This window comes from Psittacula echo (genome assembly GCF_963264785.1).
Source record: "Psittacula echo genome assembly, chromosome: 1".
In the NCBI taxonomy this organism is placed as follows: domain Eukaryota; kingdom Metazoa; phylum Chordata; class Aves; order Psittaciformes; family Psittacidae; genus Psittacula; species Psittacula echo.
In genome coordinates this window covers 149346187-149364976 of record NC_137735.1, presented here as the reverse complement: position 1 = coordinate 149364976, position 18790 = coordinate 149346187, and the positions used below count along the sequence as shown (strand labels likewise).

Below are 18790 nucleotides of genomic sequence, written 5' to 3'. Positions count from 1 at the left end.
TCTGTCCTCTGAATTAACCAAAATAAACAAAAATAATATAACAGCCAGGCACTTAAAACAATGATAGAAGTATAATTTCCTGTGTAGTTTACCTCTGGTATCCCTATGTGCAGTATCCCACAGTGATACTGATATCACTGATCTAGTGACATCCTCATGTAGCTTTGTTTTCTGGTGGTTTTGTGGGTTTTTGGTGGGTTTGTTTTGTGGGTTTTGGTTTTTTACTTTTGTTGGGTTGGGGTTTTTTTGCTGTTGGGTTTGGGTTTTTTTTTTGTTCAGCTGCTCTATGTTGCATTTCAACATTAAAATTCTTCCATGCAGAAAATGCTAACGTCTTAAATCTGTGAAAGGGCAGTATTTAACAGTCATCCTTAATAAACACACAAGCAACCTCAGTGACAAAGGCACTAAAACACTAATTAAAGGAAAGAATTGAGTAGCTTTTTCCAGGCTTTACCATAGCTTCTGAAGTCAACAACAGCAGATGAGCTTAGTCAGAGAAGAAATAAGAAAAAGAACACATACAATTACTACTTAGTAGTAATTATCTGCTCCCATTAGGTTAAGCCACAAAATAAACACTCTAATTTGCATAAGGCATAATACTGAATCTGCTTAAGTCAATGCCATCAGCAAATCCATGCTGATTCAAACTTATTTATATACACAAAACCCCTGTAAATAAACATAACTTAATACCACTGTCATTAAAGACACTGAAAAATCAATGCATTCAGTGTAGTGCTTCTACTCACATTTTCTCAGCTTTCTCAATGTTTCTGCTGCAGAAATCCAGCCTGATGACAACCTCTGTCTTTTTGTGAACCATTTCATTGTAATCATCCTTGATTATTTCACTAAAAAGGGAAGCAATAGTTGGTAGGGAAAGCATTCAACTGCCATCCTACCAGTAATCAGCAATACAATAATATAGCTACAGTAGTAACTACTAGTAAGAATTCCTATCAGTTAGCGATGCATTAGTATAATCCTCCTGTAAAACTACCCTGTGTAAGCTGCTGAACTGTACCTCCATGTTACCAGAGGTTAGACTTAAATAATCTACAAAAGAAAGCAAAATTGCAAATACCTAAGCCTCCTTGCAAAAAAAATGATTTTTGTTTTCTCAGTGACAGAAAGAAGGAAAAAGTGACAGAAAGCCTATTCATATTCAAGGAGTGAAGAAAACTTCCCAAGATACTGGGAGATCACAGAATTATGGATTGATTATAAAGGCATACCTCAATTTTTTAGAAAAAGAAACAAGTACAATGAAATTCCATCAGTTGCTTACATTAGCCATCGTACTCCTTTTCGCATCAGCTCCTGGTAAAGCAGCAAGGAAGTGGCAACTCTACAGGCATAACAGACGATACCTGTTACTGCCTGGTGGAAAACACAAACATTAGTACTAATCTGGCATTCTCTTCACAATTGTTTCAAATTAATTAATCACTGTTAGGGATGAAAATAAGTCCCTATAAACAAAAATGACACCACTTACTCTTAGGATTTACTTTAATTTCTGGAAAGTCACAAGTACCTTTCTTCAGTAGTTTAGGAATTAAACACATGCATGAAAAGAAACTCGAAAAAATGGCATATTTTTAAATTCTAAGGCTAGGGACTCTTCATTCACCTAATTCCACTTACAAATTTGCTGATTTACTTAGACTTGTGGACAAAGTTTCAGAAATTATAACTCACAGTATTTTAATTCATTAATGTAAACTGATGACTTTCTCTTCATTAATTTTAAAGACTTCTGGTGTTCAAAGAGACATGCTTTCAGGACTGCCATGCCTGAATACAAGGCTTCCCAGCAGCCAGTATTTTATAGGCATAGCATAAATGGTGGCCACAAAGTCTAAGCATGGCAATGCATCCATCCAGTAGTTCTAGAAAAGTGACCAAAAGAATGAAACAACTTCTACGTATCTCCCAGATTCTGAAAATTTACAAAACGCAAAAGAAATTCCACTCTGCAGAGTCCTAGAGACCCCTCTACATCAAAAGAGGAAAGTTATTTTTCTTATATTAAGTTCTGCACCATGACAGGATGTTATGAGTCCTCCAGCTAACTTCAGAACTCCGAAGTGACCACCTCCTTCCCCTACAAGCACTGAATTATGCAGTACCAGAGCACTTGGACTTTAGAAGCCTGTTTTTTGGTTTTATTTTGTTTTTTAATATACAAACATGTTTTGTATACAAAGTATGGCTTTACTATACTTTTGGAGCTCTTGTTAATAAATACGCTTCTGTCAATCAGAATCCTCACTAGCATGTTACAACTCTTTTTAACATTAACATTATTCATCTGAAAATCAAGTAGCTTTCATTTCAGTATCCTCATTATGTGAGAGATATATAAATTAAAATCATAATTACTCACTTTAGCCATACTGGCATCCCCATCCAAATCATAACGTTGATGTACTTTAGGAAGTAAAACTGAAACGCAAAACAAACATCTTTTTTTTATTATTTTCCATAGGAGACTTCAGAAGTTCAGACTGTTTCCCCTCCCCATGCTGTGCACTGGTTTTTACGTGTATCAACATGGATTTTCATCTAATCTGTTACTGCCTTTCAATTTAAAGTGGTTCTTATGCACACCTTTAAAGCCAGCCTTTGTCTTAAGCATTTTAAGTAACTTGGTATCTTCAGCAAACTCGCTCACTTCCTTTTCCAGACTCACTTTTGAACATGCTTCACAGTACAGATTTCACGTAGGTCTCCACTACTGATGTCTCTTCATTGAGAAAACCAACCACTTATTTCTGTTCTTCAGCCCTATGTTTGCCCACGTGAGAGACTATTCCCTCTTACACTTAGTTTCACTGAGACTCTTAAGGGCAGAACTTCAGCAAATGGCTTTTTAAAATCTAGGATAGCCTCTATCAGCTGAATCTACTTTGTTCTCACACTCACTGACTCCTTTAGGAAGCTCTGACACAATACAAAGGCACTGTTGATCCTCCCACAAACAGCTCACCTACCCACCCTCTTCAGCACCTCTGTGCGAGTGCCAGCTGGCTAGAGCAGTCAGTATGTAGGACACACTGACAAAAGCACTACTGACTTCTCAAGTGCAGGCATAGCCCCCAGCTCATCTCTTACACAAAAGGGGTCTGCACAGAGCCCTCTATTAGCCTCTCAAAGATAAATGCAAAAACTTAATTTCTTCTTTTTTCTGTTATGGCATTACCTTATGTTTCGAGCAAAGGTAAGGTGTTAAGACCTCCTATTAACTGAAAGGCTAACCACATTCATGACATTAAAAAATAAGAAGTCAAAACCTGAATTTCCACTTACTGAGTAATGGAACAAAAGAACCAGCTTTGAATTACATTCTACAGTCTTCCTTTCTACTTATTAAAAGTGTCATGCTTCAAAATATTTCAGTAGTCCACAGGCCCCACTTAACACAAAGATGCTCAGGTACCCAGCACTAGGACCAAACATGCCAGATACTCAGCATTTTGGGGGAATAAAAAAACACACGGGGGGGGTATAGGGGGAACAAGTGCATTCTTAGAACTTCAGGTATCAAAAGAGAAAACTTTCAAAAACTATTTCTAAGATGTTACAGCCATAAAACAATCATTAAATAACTGAGTCTGTTTACAGAAGATAAGAAAGGGGAAATGGCTTCCATATACCTTCTTCATAGATTAATCCGACAATGTTCACCGGTTCCCTGCTTACTACAAAGATAGGATTCTCTTCAGTTGTTCTGGGGAAGTGCTGTGCCAATCTGCCAGGCTCCAGTATTAAACGCCGACCTTCATATACCAGTTCTTGATTCTGAGACGGTATTTTTGTCTGTTTGTAGACCAAATCATGAAATATAGTAGCTCTATAATACAAACAATACATTCAGTAGTAGTTAGACTCACTGCAACAGTTCAATAATTCAGATTTTGCATTACTTTGATAAATGTCTCTTTTACTTCTGATTAAGAACTAGTTGTACCCATAAAACATTTGACTTAGAAGCAGAACAAAAAGCAGCATGCTGCCCAAGCTTGCTCTGTTACAAAAACAAATACTATTTCCTGCAAAATATCAAGCTTCCCTTTCTGCCTCTTGATTTTTCACCAAAGCACGTCTGTGTAAACAAACTTGCTTTGGCCTGGGCAGCACCAGATGAGAGAAAGGAAGCATACTTTTGTTTTCTCAGGCATACGCATTTCTTCAAAGGAGATGGATGGCTTCTCCAAGAAAAATTCTGGTGTTTTACATGTCAAAAAGCACACACCTTAAATTTGGCCTGTAAACTGACAGCCAGATTGTCTCCAAAACAGGAGTGAGAAGGAAGACCAAAGACACTCTGGTGTTTTATTACCAGCAGTCAATGGATACTAGGCATAATAATTTATAACAAACCTCTTCTTCCCCCACACCTCCAAAAGAAGAAAACCCAAACCACCCAACAAACAAAACCTCCCACAAAAGAAAAACCTTAAGCACACTAACATGAAGGACAAATATGCCTCCTGTGCAGCACTAGCACACTATCACTTCTTAATACTACGGCTAGTATATAAATAATCATGAAGGTAAATAATAATAAAATAAATGTTAAAAAATAAAGTACAAATAGCAGTTCGAGCTCCAGGCAAGACTTCTCTGCAAAAATAGCATTTGGCCTTTTTCAAAATAAAAATGACACAGTAGAAAAATCGAAAAAGGCCAGAACTGTGTTTACACATTTTATGAAATAACTGTTCACATATCAGCGAATGACACATCCTCTGTATTATCTGAAGTATGGCAGAGAAAAGACACTTATTTTTGTATCAAACTGTAAACCAGACTTTACAACTTTTAACATCAGCACTCGATGACCATAAAGTGAACTCCATATAACTTAGGATCCTAAATTGTACCAATTACAACTTCAGAGCCCCTGCAAGAGCTTTTTATGTCAGACACAGTTGATGTGCACCTTTTGTATTCTTGAGGACAAGATAAGAAAAGAGAGAGCTAAACACAAGTCTCTGGAAAACTACCTTGCCAGTAAGTAAGGTAGACAAATGTGGGATGAGTTGGCATCCATTAAGAACATACATTGTAACACATCAAGGATTAAGTCTGTGTCACTGATGAAGACCAAGTTTAAGATCAACTGATCTGACCTTTAGTGATTTTACTTTTACTTTTGTTCAACAGGCTTCTATGCACTGGGATTGCACAGGATAATTACAAGCTTCCTCAGATAAACTGCCAAGGGAAGGCCACTGGATTTGTAACAGTGGTGATCTGAGCTCACAGTACAATTTGCCTGAATGAAAACACGGTAATGAAAACAGAGAACAAGAACACTTACGTATTATAGCTGTGAATATAAACTTTGTGCAAGGTCATCTGCTGTAGTGAAAAGATATGGATTATCATTCGGTGCAGTATGTCACTCGTCTCTGCAAAGAACTGATCAAACCCCCAGCATTTTTCCTGGTCTGCTTCAAGAATATTCACAAGGACAGGTGTGAGCAGTACTTGCAGACCCCTAGAGGACATCGGGAAGACGTAAGACAACTTGGATCTACTTGGATCTTTTCACCTTATACGCAATTGCAACACTTCATTTTACTTGTCTCATGAATGTAAATCTGAATTGCAAGAAACTTTATGGATCCCACTCCTGTGTTATCATGAGCAACCTCTTCAGTTTTAACATTATGCACACCCCTAATGGGGCTGTCAGTGTGCTTATAAGCCACTGGAGTTTGCTTTGAAACGGTTTGACAGACAGCCCCATTAGAGGTCAGTGGATGCTGTACTCAAACTCACTTTAGTACTAAACATATAACAGTAAATACTGTTCAAATACTACTTGAAAATATTAGCCTGAACAGATGTTTAATAAAGTCTGCTTCCTTTATTCTTTCAAGCACTTCAATTATATGGAATAAGAAAAAGAAACAACTGAGCATTATCATGAAAAATACATATATAAATTGTAAGTTCTGCACACTATAAACTAATAAATGGATATAAACCAGACTTTCACTCTACACCCCTTATGGATCTCTGTCCTGGGTTCAGCAGCAGCAGTCAATTTTTCTCCTTTTTAGTAGCTGGTGCAGCGCTGTGGTTTTGACTTTTGGCCTGGGAATAATACTGATAAAGCCGATGTTTTCAGTTGCTGGTCAGAATGTTTACCCTGACCAAGGACTTTGTGAGTCTCATGCTCTGCCAGGGAGGAGGAGAAGCCGGGAGGAAGCAGGGACAGGACACCTGACCCAAACTAGCCAAAGAGGTATTCCATACCATAGCACATCATGCCCAGGATGTAACTGGAGAGTTACCCGGAAGGGCGGGCACACTGCTGGGTGGGGGCGAGGTACCGGTCGGTGAGGTGTTGTATTCTCTTCCCTTGTTATTTCCTTTATCATTATTATTATTGGTGGTAGCAGTAGTGATTTGTGTTATACCTTAGTTACTAAACTGTTCTTATCTCAACCCATGGGAGTTGCATTCTTTCGATTCTCCTCCCCATCTCTCCAGGAGCAGAGGGAAGAAAGGTAGGGGGAGAAGCAGACTGCATGGTTCTAATTTACGGCCTCGGCTTAAACCACGACAATCTCCAAATTTGGCTTTCAGAAACATTTGTTTCTAGAATCTGTTCACAGAACAATTTCTTTCTCCCTTTACCATGTAAGAGCAGTAACTTTAAAATACTGAGGAAGTCTCAGGAAGATAAATAGGTAAATGGGTTATGGGAGGTGTTTTTAAGATCATATTGAGACCTTAGATCTTCCATGGCTCTTCCTACTGAGGATTACGACACATGAAGCAAACATATGATGATAAAAAAAATGTAGAAGATGCTATGAGAAGATGTTAAAATGTGCTGATGTGATGGTTTTTTTCCCCTCCCTGGCAAAAATGCAAGTCTCTGAACTGTCTTTTCTTATCATTTCCTTCCTATTGCCTAATCTTTGTAATGTCTGAAGTCACATTCTTGGACGAATGAATCTTCATGCTCTTTCCTGAGGGTGGAGAAAATAGAGTAATAATCTTTCTTCTACTCATACCACTTCAGATTCTCAGGTGCTCATTTGTAAATTAGCAACCATAAAACTACTTGGATGGATGGGAAGAAAAAGCAGTCGGCAACCTAAAAGTAGAGTGTACTGACCTACTGAAGAGTTCAAAGAAAGCAATTGCAGCAGTCAGAGCTCTGTTCCAAAGATGCAATCCTGAGAGAATAATTGGAAAAACCCAATCAAGTAGTGTTGAAACATTTTGTGAGAAGTTCAAACTTACTTCGAAAGACTACAAGAAACAGGCATCTCCCGCCTCCACTCAATTGGTCCATTTTCTGCTTTCTGTATTCCAGAAATAGCACCAGGAGGCTTTTCAGTGATTATCTTGTACCTGTGATACATTATAAAAATAATACAGACTTCAACTACTACCTCTTACACATACATAGGTCCGGTAACTGATCCTCAAATGGCAATAATACAAATAGAAATAATGGGCTGGCCTAAATTTGTAGGTGGTGCAATAACTGGGAAGCTTTACTTACAAGCTGACAGAGAGTGGTGCTTAAACAGTAAACAATGAAAATTAAACACTTTGGGCTGTGTGGAGAAACATCTTTGTCTACCTAAGTTCAGGAAAAACTGAGGAGAGATTTCAGGAATCACCAAAAGAAGCTGATTTTTTTTCTTTTCTACAAGTTCTAATTAATCAGAGTCAGATTTTCAAGGCTGTTCAAATTAGGCACTTACATGAGTAACTTCTAACATATTCCATGGCAAGAGGCGACATTCAGCCACACAAAGTCACTTGGGGATAAAGAAGGAACAGGAGATGGACTCTGAGGAATTACTTTAACTTGGAAACATTTAGCAATTGGCACACAATTTGGCATTGTCTAACTCTGTACTGACCAGGCTAGTATTTCTCAAATTTCTCATTAAACAAATCAGGAGCAATAGGCTTTTTGCAATAGAAAATTTCAGTTGTGCTTTCTTTTTGGAGGACAAGGCACACACAAACTACATTTGCTTGGCTTATCTCTCAAGTAGATACAACAACAATGCCTGTGAGACAATCACAAGATGGGCAGTTCCTTAAACTAAGAAAACTGAAGTCAGCTCTGCAAGGAGTACCAGGACGGAAATGTTACTGGCCTATGAGAGTTCCCAAGTACCACCCTGCTTTATTTTTTAAATGCAACACACAGAACAACAAAACAGAACTAGACTAAGGCAAAACAGGAACCAATTCCAAACAGTGCATCATAAACACAACTTCAGTTTCACAGTCAGGAGCTATTCTTGTTATCTTCAGCCACTGTCCACAACCATGCTACTCAAAAAACTTAAATCTCATGGGTATTGCACGCATTTCAAGACTGCCTGGAAAGACAATCACTTAAAAGACAACAAAAATTTGCAGCACTGGAAATCTGTTTAAAAATGGCGTGATTTTTCCTGAATATCCAAGTGATATATACCACAGTGCAACAGACCAGCCCAGTACCATGGTGAAAGAAAGATATGTGGAAAAACATCAGTATTTTGGTGGAGCTCTGATGCTTAACTCAGGTTTTAAAGTGCAACACAGTAAAATCCTTGTTGAAGCAGAATGTTTGTACTGGTTTTGGCTGGAACAGAGTTAATTTTCTTCATTGCAGCTCATACAGTGCTGTATTCGGTCACAGATTTGACCGAAACAGTGTTGATAACACAGGGGTGTTTTAGCCACTGCTGAGCAGAGCTTACACAGCATTTTCTACTTCTCACACTGCCCGCCAGTGAGCAGGCTGGGGGCAGGCAAGAAGTTGCAAAGAGGTACTGGAAGCTGACCCCAAGGGATATCCCATATCATATTACATTATGCTCAGCAATAAAAGCTGGGGTGGGGAATTTCCAGGATGGCAGTTGTCAGAGACTGAACCGACATCAGTTTGCTGATGATGAGGAACAGGGGATTTTTTGCACCATTTTCTTTTCTGGGTTGTGTTTTCCTTTCAGTTTAGGAGTGGGGGGGGGTTGGACTTGTTGGGGGGGGTTGTGGTTTTTTTTTTTCTTAGTAGTTTTTGTTTTCTTATTAAACTATCTTATCTCAACCCATGAGTTTTCACACTTTTACCCTTCCAGTTCTCTCCCCTATTCCACTGCAGGGGAGTGGGCGAGCAGCTGTTTGATGCTTAGCTACCTACTGGGGTTAAACCACAAAGTTAAAGAATGTTTTTCCCTAAATATTTTCACTATTTTAATGTTTACTACATGTGTGTAGGATTTTTGATAAAAAGCATGTCATGGACTGACTTATTTTACAAACAGATAAAATTCTCCTTCTAAATTACCTACATCACTTCCTTGTTTCTACGAGGTCCTTCAAAGGGTCGGAAAGGCAAACTCCCTGTTGCAGCATGGTAAAAGGTCACCCCTATGCTCCACAGATCAACTGTTGCTCCGTACTTTTTCTGATGCTCTTTCCTCAAAACTGCTCGCTCGTACATATCAGGATGCTAAAGACAAAAAAAAGCAGGAAAAAAAAAAGAAGTTGGAATTGCTTATGAACAATACAAAGAACAATACCCTAATCTGCCATTTCACAGCAAGGTAATTTGTCATTCTAAACTTTCAGATCTTTAATCAAATAGCAAAGTTATCTTGTATCAAAGAATTTGCTTAAATTATTCTGACAAGATATCATAAAAGTGTTCCTAGGTATGATAACCACTTTCATTAAAGGTCTATAAAAATATATAAAATTTTAGCTAAATGCTGACTACTAGAATAAAAAAAAGAGGTGAAAGCCAGTATTCTTCCAGATGACTTTGAAACAAAAGAAACAAAACTAGAAAAAGATCCACAGCAGAGGAGAATATCAGTTACAATACTGCATGTGGGAAAACATGGCAGGAAGAAAACTATGCCTAAAATGCTTATATTGATGCCTCTCTGCCTGCCTCTCTTCAGGTAACTAAAGTGTCAAGTGAATCTTAACTACACTTAACATCATGCAAGAGCTCAAACAAAAACTGAGAAATATCTACAGAGATAAAGGCAAAGACATTCATTACTAAAATACTGTTGTTCTTCCTCTCGCAGAAGGCAGCAATGGAGGCTGGAACTAGAAATTATTTAAAGGCTACTGTGCTCAGATCAGTGAAAGACCTGGCACAACCTAATGTGAAAAAGGTTTAAAGTTGTAAAAACAATTCCAAACAGTCCAACCTTCACCTACTCAACTCTCATCACAAACGGCCCTGGGCTTCAAACAATTCAAGAGAAAGTGAAATCATATGAGCTTACTAAATATTCTTCTGTGCCATACAGAGAAACAAATTGTTCATCATCTTCAAGTTCTCTTGCAGCACCGAAGTCTGTCAGTTTGTAAACAGATTGACCATCTTCACCAATAACACGCATTATGTTGCCTGGTTTGATGTCACGATGCACTATTCCATTCTCCCGGAGATGGTTCATCCCAGCCACTTCCATTAAAAAGAAAGAAAAGATAATATAGAATTTATGTATATAACTTGACACAAACTGCATAAGCACTGAATTTTAACTGAGGCTATGAAGACACACATTTTTACTTTCTCACTGGGAAACAGACATAAGAAGGGACACTCAATTAACAAAAAGACCAGGACCAGAGAATATCCTAAACATTTTTACTTTATTTTTTCCAAGCAGCTAAATTACAGTATCTCCTGCTCTCAGCAACATCTTACCATTAAAGTAACAAACGAAAATTCTATAACAGGCAGACACAGGTAAGCCTCATTATTTTTCTAATTGACTCTTCTGAGACTGTCACTGGGCATCACTCTAAAACGTGACAAATAATCCTGAAATAAACAAAGAATTATAGCAATGCTTTAAACAGCAATGTCATCTTAATGCAGCTATCTATATCATCTAGACATAAGCGAAAGATGTGACTCCATACGACCATATTCATTTGCTCAGTTAGTTGACAGTCATTCAAATCTCTCATCTCTTGCCATTTCAAGATAAACACAACAGGTATGACTTTGTTTCAGTCAATAAATTAGAAAAAAGAGCAAAGAACAAAGTCTACATACCCACATCTCTCAAAACAATTAAGAACTCAGACTCTGGCAAACCAAAGGCATTAGAGGGCTCCTCTAAAACTGTGTATAAACTCCCACATGGACAAAACTCCATAACTAGTACTTTGTGTCTAGTCGTTGTCTGAAAAAATAAAATTAAGAAAGTAAGCCTGTGACTATTGTGAAAACAATGTCAGAAATTACATATAACCACAGGATCTTAGTTAAAAAAAAATATAAAAGAAAATCTGTAACTAGACAGCAAATCCCATTCTGCAGATCTTCAAAAGAAGTGTAGGTTATTTATTTATATTGCTTCATGGATTTTAACCTGGAGATGGCGGAAAAATTTAAGAAAGCCTCAAGTTCTAGGCACTTAGAGGGTTGACAGCAGTATTGACAGCTAGACAAATGAAGAACTACAACACAGAAGAGCAGAGAGCAGCAGCAGCAATTGTCCTTCTTTCCTCTTTACTAATCTCAGCATCTGGGCCATTTCAGCTGACCAGTCTCATTCTCAGCACAACTGCAATCCATATTAACATACAGTTCTACATGTCCTATGTCATTATTTTACCTAGTTGCAAAGCAAAAGCATCAAACTATCAGGATTACTGACACACCTGCCACTATCAGTATGTATTAAATATTCATACATGTAGATAGCTTCAAAATCCTTATTCAAGCTTAGGACAACAGCTTCTCGAGATGGCTTTGAAGAACCATAATCTGTGCAAGCATATTCTTTCAACAACAACAACAAAAAAAGAAAAACAAAAACCAGTGGTGGTTGGGTCAGAGTACTTATATCATCATATATGTTACCATTCTTTAAAAATGTAACTTTATCCTCTATAGTTAAGGATATAGAAAAAAGACAGTTACCACAGTTACTACCATGCACATCAGATCACAACTGCGATTCATTACCTCTTCTTCAATGGCAAACAGCTTGACAATGTTCTTATGATTTAGTTTCTTCAACACTTCAAACTCTCGCATCTGAACATCCACAGGACGAAGGAAACTTAGACTGTTAAAAACTTTGACAGCATATAAATCCCCAGTTTTCTGTTAAAAACAAACAAATTACTAATCAAACAGAAGCATAAGTCTGTAAATGTGTATATGCCATTATCCAAGCATTTTGAGGTCCTCTGTTGTGCATATGAGCATGCCCAGATTACAAATAGTTCAAAATAGCATTTTGAGTAAGGTGAAAATTAAGATCCTACTAAAAAAATTTGTGTATATCCTGGTTTAGTTCAACATAGACTAGAAGCAAACAGACTAGCAGAACGGAAACTCAGTGTTAGCCCACAAAATCTAAGTGCTTTTAAAAACAAAGAGCAATTAGCATAAGAAGGGTTTCACATTTAAGAACGACACATAAACTTTGCTGAAAAATAAAATTTCAGCAAGAGGTAGGCCACTTGCATCAATCAGTAAGAGACACGCACATGCTTCAGTTGAGAATCTTAGCTTGCTTAAGAAACAACTTTCAGAAGCTGAACACTGCTCTTTTTCTTTATTGTTCTGTTTATGCTCATAAAGCAGTATACTATTTTTTCAAAGAAGGCAGTGTCAGGCACTACATACCACTCATGCAAAATCCTGAAGCAATTCAAACCCACATAATAAGTAACAGGAGCACAGACATGAGCTCAGTCAGAGACTTCAGTTTTCAAGTGGGACTAAGCCTCAACATGCTCAGGCACTCACAGCACCAGCTGAGAGTGCAGTTCTGGTCCCTTTTAGGGCCAAGTACCTCCCTGCAACCACTCTAGGAATAAGCATACATTAGCACCCATGTGGGTGACAGATTCTTGCTAAGGACAAAGCCTTCCTGTTATACAACACACTTATATGCACTACTGGTGCCCAGATAAAAGTTTTCTCTCACTGACAAGTTGCCGGCCACACACTCAGACTAGAGAGGCTGATGGGAGGTGCGAGCATGAAAACATAAGCTTTAAAGGGGAATCATTCTGTGAGGAAATCCACTTACCTGGAAAAGCACATTAACAGCTAAATAATTACTTAGTGTTGCTTCATGGTTAAATGTGGAACATAGAAAGCACTGTAGCTTATATATAACTTTACTCTGATTTCACACAGACTGTCATTACTATAAGAGAACATTATTTTCACAACTAGTCTTATCTTTATTTTGTGAGATATACCATGAAGTTCATAGGAATAGAATGACCTACACAAGTAAGGTTATTTTAGCTCCTCACTCAGGTTACAATATACACATCAGTATAACATTTGCATGGCAAAACTCCTCAAAGATGTCCTATTTTGTAGTGATTAAAAATGGCATGTCACCAAGAAAATGGTGTTCTAGACATGTATGAAGCATTGACTTAAGGGCAAAGACTAACAGCAACTTCATCCAGCAGGATAATATGTTAAAAATATATCAAGAATATTGAAAAATAGTAAAAATCACAAAAAATGGGTTTTAAAATAATAGGGGAAAACTGTGAAAAGATAATTTAATCAAGAAAAAAAACAGCATATCATGTAATGTAATAAAAACTGACGAAGACTTTCATTGCTATTTAGGTTCTTAAACGAGGAGTACTTTTTCCATAAAACCAAAGAACAGAGGAATGGATCATAGGATACTTAATAATATTTCATATTTTACAAGGACAAACAGAACAATATTGGAAAAAAATCCACAGAAATTACTGTATAGAACTCAATTAAATGGATGAGTATTAACAATTAAAAGCTTAAAGAATTAGCAAAGATATATTTGTTTTAGGCTTAAATCTTGAATATTTTTTGTTGATTTCATGATACTGCTCATATATGGAAAAAAAAACCAAACAGTTTTATATATTACTCAGATTAGCAATTCCTCACCAACCTTGTGTCGGCCCCGGAAAACATTTGCAGTAGCTCCCTGCCCTAGGATGTCAGACAACAGCCAGAGGTAGTTCAAAGTGCTCTGCATCTTTGCTCGTTGATTAGACAGTTTTCTTTTTCACCTTAAAAACAAAAGGTTAAATACATGGAATCATAATTTAGTAAAATACACAAAAGGGACTTATTTTAATTAGAAGGAACAAAACTCCAACTTAACCACAACTCCAAAGACATACAGAAATAATTAAGAACAACCAACTAGAGGAATAAAAGATGAACCAAACAAAACCAAGCTCAACAATCAAACTAATGCCATAGACACAACACCTCTCTTCATTTGAGATCTTTACTCCCCAAACTTTGTTTAAAAAATCGACTGGAAAAGTGAAAGCTTTATAATCCCTTTTCTGTTGTACACAGGTGCTTAATGATGCAGTAACAAAAACTATAGAATCATAGAATGGTTTGGGTTGGAAAGGACCTTAAGATCATCAAGTTACAACTCCCCTGCCATGGGCAGGGACACCTCACACTAGATCATGTTGCCCAACACTTTGTGCAGCCAGTCCTTGAACACTGCCAGGGATGCAGCATCCACTTCTTTGGGTCACCTGTTCCCGTGCCTCACCACCCTCACAGCAAAGAACTTCTTCCTTATATCTAACCTGAACTTGCCCTGTTTAAGTTTAAACCCATTCCCCCTTGCCCTATTGCTGCAGTCCCTGATGAAGAGTCCCTCTCTAGCACCCTTGTAGGCCCCCTTCAGATACTGGAAGGCTGCTATGAGGTCTCCACGCAGCCTTCTCTTCTCCAGGCTGAACAGCCCCAACTTTCTCAGCCTATCTTCCTACGGGAGGTGCTCCAGTCCCTGATCATCCTCGTGGCCCTCCTCTGGACTTGCTCAACAGCTCCATGTTCTTCTTATGTGGAGGACACCAGAACTGCAAACAGTGCTCCAAGTGGGGTATCATGAGAGCAGACTAGGAAAGAGTCAAAACCACATGCACAAGGTCTTTTGAAAATCAGTAAGACCTATGAACAATGCCATGATTGGGTATATATGCCAAATAATACATATTAGAGATGATGCAGATATACATATATGTGTATATATATATATCTTTTATATATATACACACACATTTACTTATTTAGACTGCTTGGGCTTCGGAAGTTGCACTTCAGTACAACTGTAAAGGAACCGGCCTAGCTACTTATGAAAAGCTATTTTACATGAGCTAGATAAAAGTCACAAGTTAACACAAGTATTTTCAGCTCCTCATTAGGACCACAGGAAGAAATTAAGGGACATTTCTCCCATTTCTAAACTTCACATCTGGAATGTCACATCTTTTCTAGAAAGACAGTCTGGATTGCCCACCCTTCATGAAATGTAAACTATCAGACACTCAGGTTTTCACAGATTCAAATGAAAGAGAAAAAATGTTTGACTAAATTAAAATTATTAAAAACAACATTAGAACTGCCAGAATTTTCCCCCCTGTCAAAACAGGAGGAGCTCCAGGTGAATGCCATTCCCTTTTGGTTAATTAAAAAACCTGGTTTTGCAATTAAATCTAGTGAAAGGCTATAAGATCAAACACGTAGCTTCCAGGGTAAAGTCCTGCAGCAGCAGCTTTTCTTCAAGCCTGGCAGCGGATCCTGCATCTGCCTGTGTTAACCAATAAGAAACAGCTGATACTCAAAAGAAACAAAGAAGCCTTTCCTCTAACTACTAGAATGACAGTTTCCTGTGCATGTTATTGCAAGAAGATGGTTGGCGCTATCTGAGGACTCCCTGGCGCACAAGACCAAACCAGCACAAGCCTCATGGTGTGTACTACAGGAGAGCAGGGAAAGCTGCAGGCCGGCCACCGCAGCACTGCTCCTCATCCCGCTCCAGCCGCCCCACCTTTGCACTGCTCCTGATCCCACCCACACCACGACACACAGACACAGGAATTGTCTCATGTCTTTGAACACATTTCTCTATGCACAGCGACTGCAGATTTCATACTTCCATTCATTTGCTCACAATAAGATGTGGAGTTTCTTGTAACACTGTCCCAAAACATCCAGGTAATGGACATGTCGCATACAGAACTCAACGACACAATGCAAAGACCTCACATCCCTCTACATTCAGTATCATGCAGCAACACCATTTTCAAAATCTAGATAAAGTTCTTAATACAGAGAAGGGAAAAAAGGTTTCACCTCAAATCCGAACCAAACAAACCTGCAACAGCACATCCCAAACCCCTACAATTCTCAGTTCACTGTGACAATTTGCAATAGTAGAACAATTCCATTTTTCCCAGCTGGCAATTACCATAGATGCCAAAGAGTTATCTACAATGCAGACACAGAGGTAACCAAGAGGTCTGCAAGGAAATAATGCACAGACCACTCTGTAAATCACACGCAAAATCTCCAAATTAAAAAGTTCCTCATAATTAGAACTCTGCTTGCAACAAGCCAGCTGGCACATTGCCAGTAAGAACATATTTTGTCATGTATTTCAGCACAATGTTCATTAAACTCATTCCAAGATGCAGAAACATGATGAATCCTTTCTAAGCAGTCAGGAAATGTGCAGTAGGATCAAGTAAACAGAGTTTCTTCACTGATGTGTTCAAATACTAAAAATTTTAGCAGCCCATTAGAGACTGAATTATTACGTTGCCTGAAGTGATAAAGATGATGTAGTTTATGTATGAGATCATCCCTTTACTTTCTTACTTTCGAATTAAATTTTCATGAAGCTCAGTGGGTGACAACAGAACAGGGACAAGCCTACAACAGATGAGCTTGAACAGAATCCAATGGATTTAAAAAAACCCCAACAAAACAGCAAGTCACTAATGGGTTCTCAAGGTCTGGGTTTTTCACTCATAAAACTACAGACATAATTATGCCAGTATTAATCCCAGGGCCAAACCAGAGTCAGTGTTGCACTACAACCTTTTTTTTTTTTTTTTTGTCAAAGTAGTATTTTTATTATAATAATAATAATAATAAAGTCTACTCTGTTCTGGCAGAGTCTTCACTTTTAAAGTCTCATTTAGCTTTTAGTCTTCAAATTATAATAATTTGATTGAATAACTTACATAAGGTGTTAGACCTCCTCTGATTTCCTTTCTTAGACTGATTCAGAACTGATCTTTGCTTTTTCTGACTCGATTCAGGTGGCTGAGATTTCTTTTCATATTTTTCATTACCTTCCTAAATCAATTCACTAAGCTTCATATTAAAATGCACACACACACACACATATATATAACTGTATGTTTGTTCCTGTCAATAGATTTAATGCTGAACTTTCTATTTTTTCAAATCTCATTTATGGTCTTAAGTCTGATCCTAGATGTTCCTCACATCTGCCTAGTTCTCCCTTCCACCAGCAGTGTGAGTTACTGTCCTCCATGACTCATTAGCACTGCAAGGGTTTCAAGGATGCTTTTTGGGTTGGGGTTTTTTTCCCTGCTCTGCTGATACCTACCACTTCGTTATTTATCAGCAGGGGCAGTTGTAATAGAAAAAGACTGCATTGCTACCGTGACATTTTAAACTCCCCGTCTTTGAAGCAGAAGTACTGACTGCTTCTAATTCATACAAAGAAGTGTGCTGCTACCTCAGGCACGTGGGATAAGCACATAAACCAGGTACTTCCCCTGTTAACAGCTGCAACGTACAAGTTCTCCAGGAGAGTAGGGCAGATGGAGAACTTAAAGTGAAGGCTCTTTCTGCCTACAAACAAGATCCCATTTGCCACCAAAGCAGACAGGCAAAGTGCTGAGGTTCTGAATAAATGTAATGTTAGCATCACAGAGTCTGGTAAACACAACGGTTTTACACTTCCTGTATGCCCTCTCTTAGAGAGAAAGGAAACCTAGCCTAGGAAACGCCCCCCCGCCAAAGTTCCTGTTTCCTGCATCTAATCTCCTCCCGGGATTTCCCAGTCCAACAGCTGTATCTCAATTACCAGACACCCTGCCCCGGGCTATACAAGGTGCTGCTCTGAAGCACACGAAGCCGGACATGCAAAGGCCCGCAAAACAAATGCCAAGCCTGGCTCCAGCGCTGCTCAGCACCACTGCTTTTGGCGTTTCTAGTCCGTAATGGGGTAGGACGACTCCGCCTCCTGTCAGTGACAGCAGCTCCTAGAAAGCAATGGGTGGCCACAGGTCCACCCCAGCGACCAGCCAGCCCCGCATTCAGAGGGGTGCGAAGGGCACGGTGCAGCAGCTCACCTCCACAACAGGACATCCTTCCTCAAGTAAAAGTTTAGCAACTTCTACAAACACGACGGCGACACCGCTACCTGAGGAACGCTTTAAACAAACCACCGCAAACATATGCTTCGCTTGGCTTCCCCCCCACTTCCAATTACAAAACTAATCGGACGGGTCGCGACCTGCCGACATTCGCCAGGCTAAAAGCCATCAAGACCAGGGCAAGGGACGAGCCCCAGGCATGCCGCCGGGGCCACAGGCCGGCCCCCGCTTCGCCCACTCCGGCCGGGGGCCGCTCCGGGCGGGCTGCCCACACAGCCGGGTCCGCCGCTGCCTCAGGGGGCTCCGCCGACGCCCGCGATCCTCCTCGGGAGCCGGCAGCGCCTGGGAAGGCCCCGCCGCCGCCCCAGGAAAACGAAAGCACCTCACACCCCGGAGGCAGCGCGGAGGGAGCCGCTTCCCGGCGGCGGCGGCGGCGAGGAGACGCGGTTCTCTCCGCGCCGCTGCCACCGGCCACCCCAGCTCGACGCAGCCTCCCCGCACCCTGCCCTTCCCACCGGCCCCACGCACCGAGCCACCTCTCGCCCTGCCTGCCCAGCGCCCCGGCCGCTTCCGG

At 39.5% G+C, this 18790-nt stretch overlaps 1 protein-coding gene across 6 annotated transcripts in view; it reads right to left on the bottom strand.

Moving 5' to 3' along the window:
• Positions 1–18789, bottom strand: part of TBK1 (TANK binding kinase 1) — a 30385-nt gene extending 11596 nt beyond the window's left edge. For 4 of the 6 annotated variants that reach the window (XM_080639127.1, XM_080639128.1, XM_080639132.1 and 1 more), the window contains exons 1-12: positions 18745–18789; positions 13941–14061; positions 11990–12130; positions 11072–11201; positions 10290–10471; positions 9339–9499; positions 7279–7389; positions 5336–5515; positions 3666–3862; positions 2396–2454; positions 1295–1386; positions 756–857 (exon numbers count right to left, since the gene is read on the bottom strand). In XM_080639127.1, the coding sequence (XP_080495253.1) occupies positions 756–857; positions 1295–1386; positions 2396–2454; positions 3666–3862; positions 5336–5515; positions 7279–7389; positions 9339–9499; positions 10290–10471; positions 11072–11201; positions 11990–12130; positions 13941–14027 (1442 nt within the window). In that variant the 5' untranslated portion in view covers positions 14028–14061; positions 18745–18789. The other 2 variants (XM_080639129.1, XM_080639130.1) reach the window with 2 other exon arrangements.
• Position 18790: the final 1 nt, after the last annotated feature.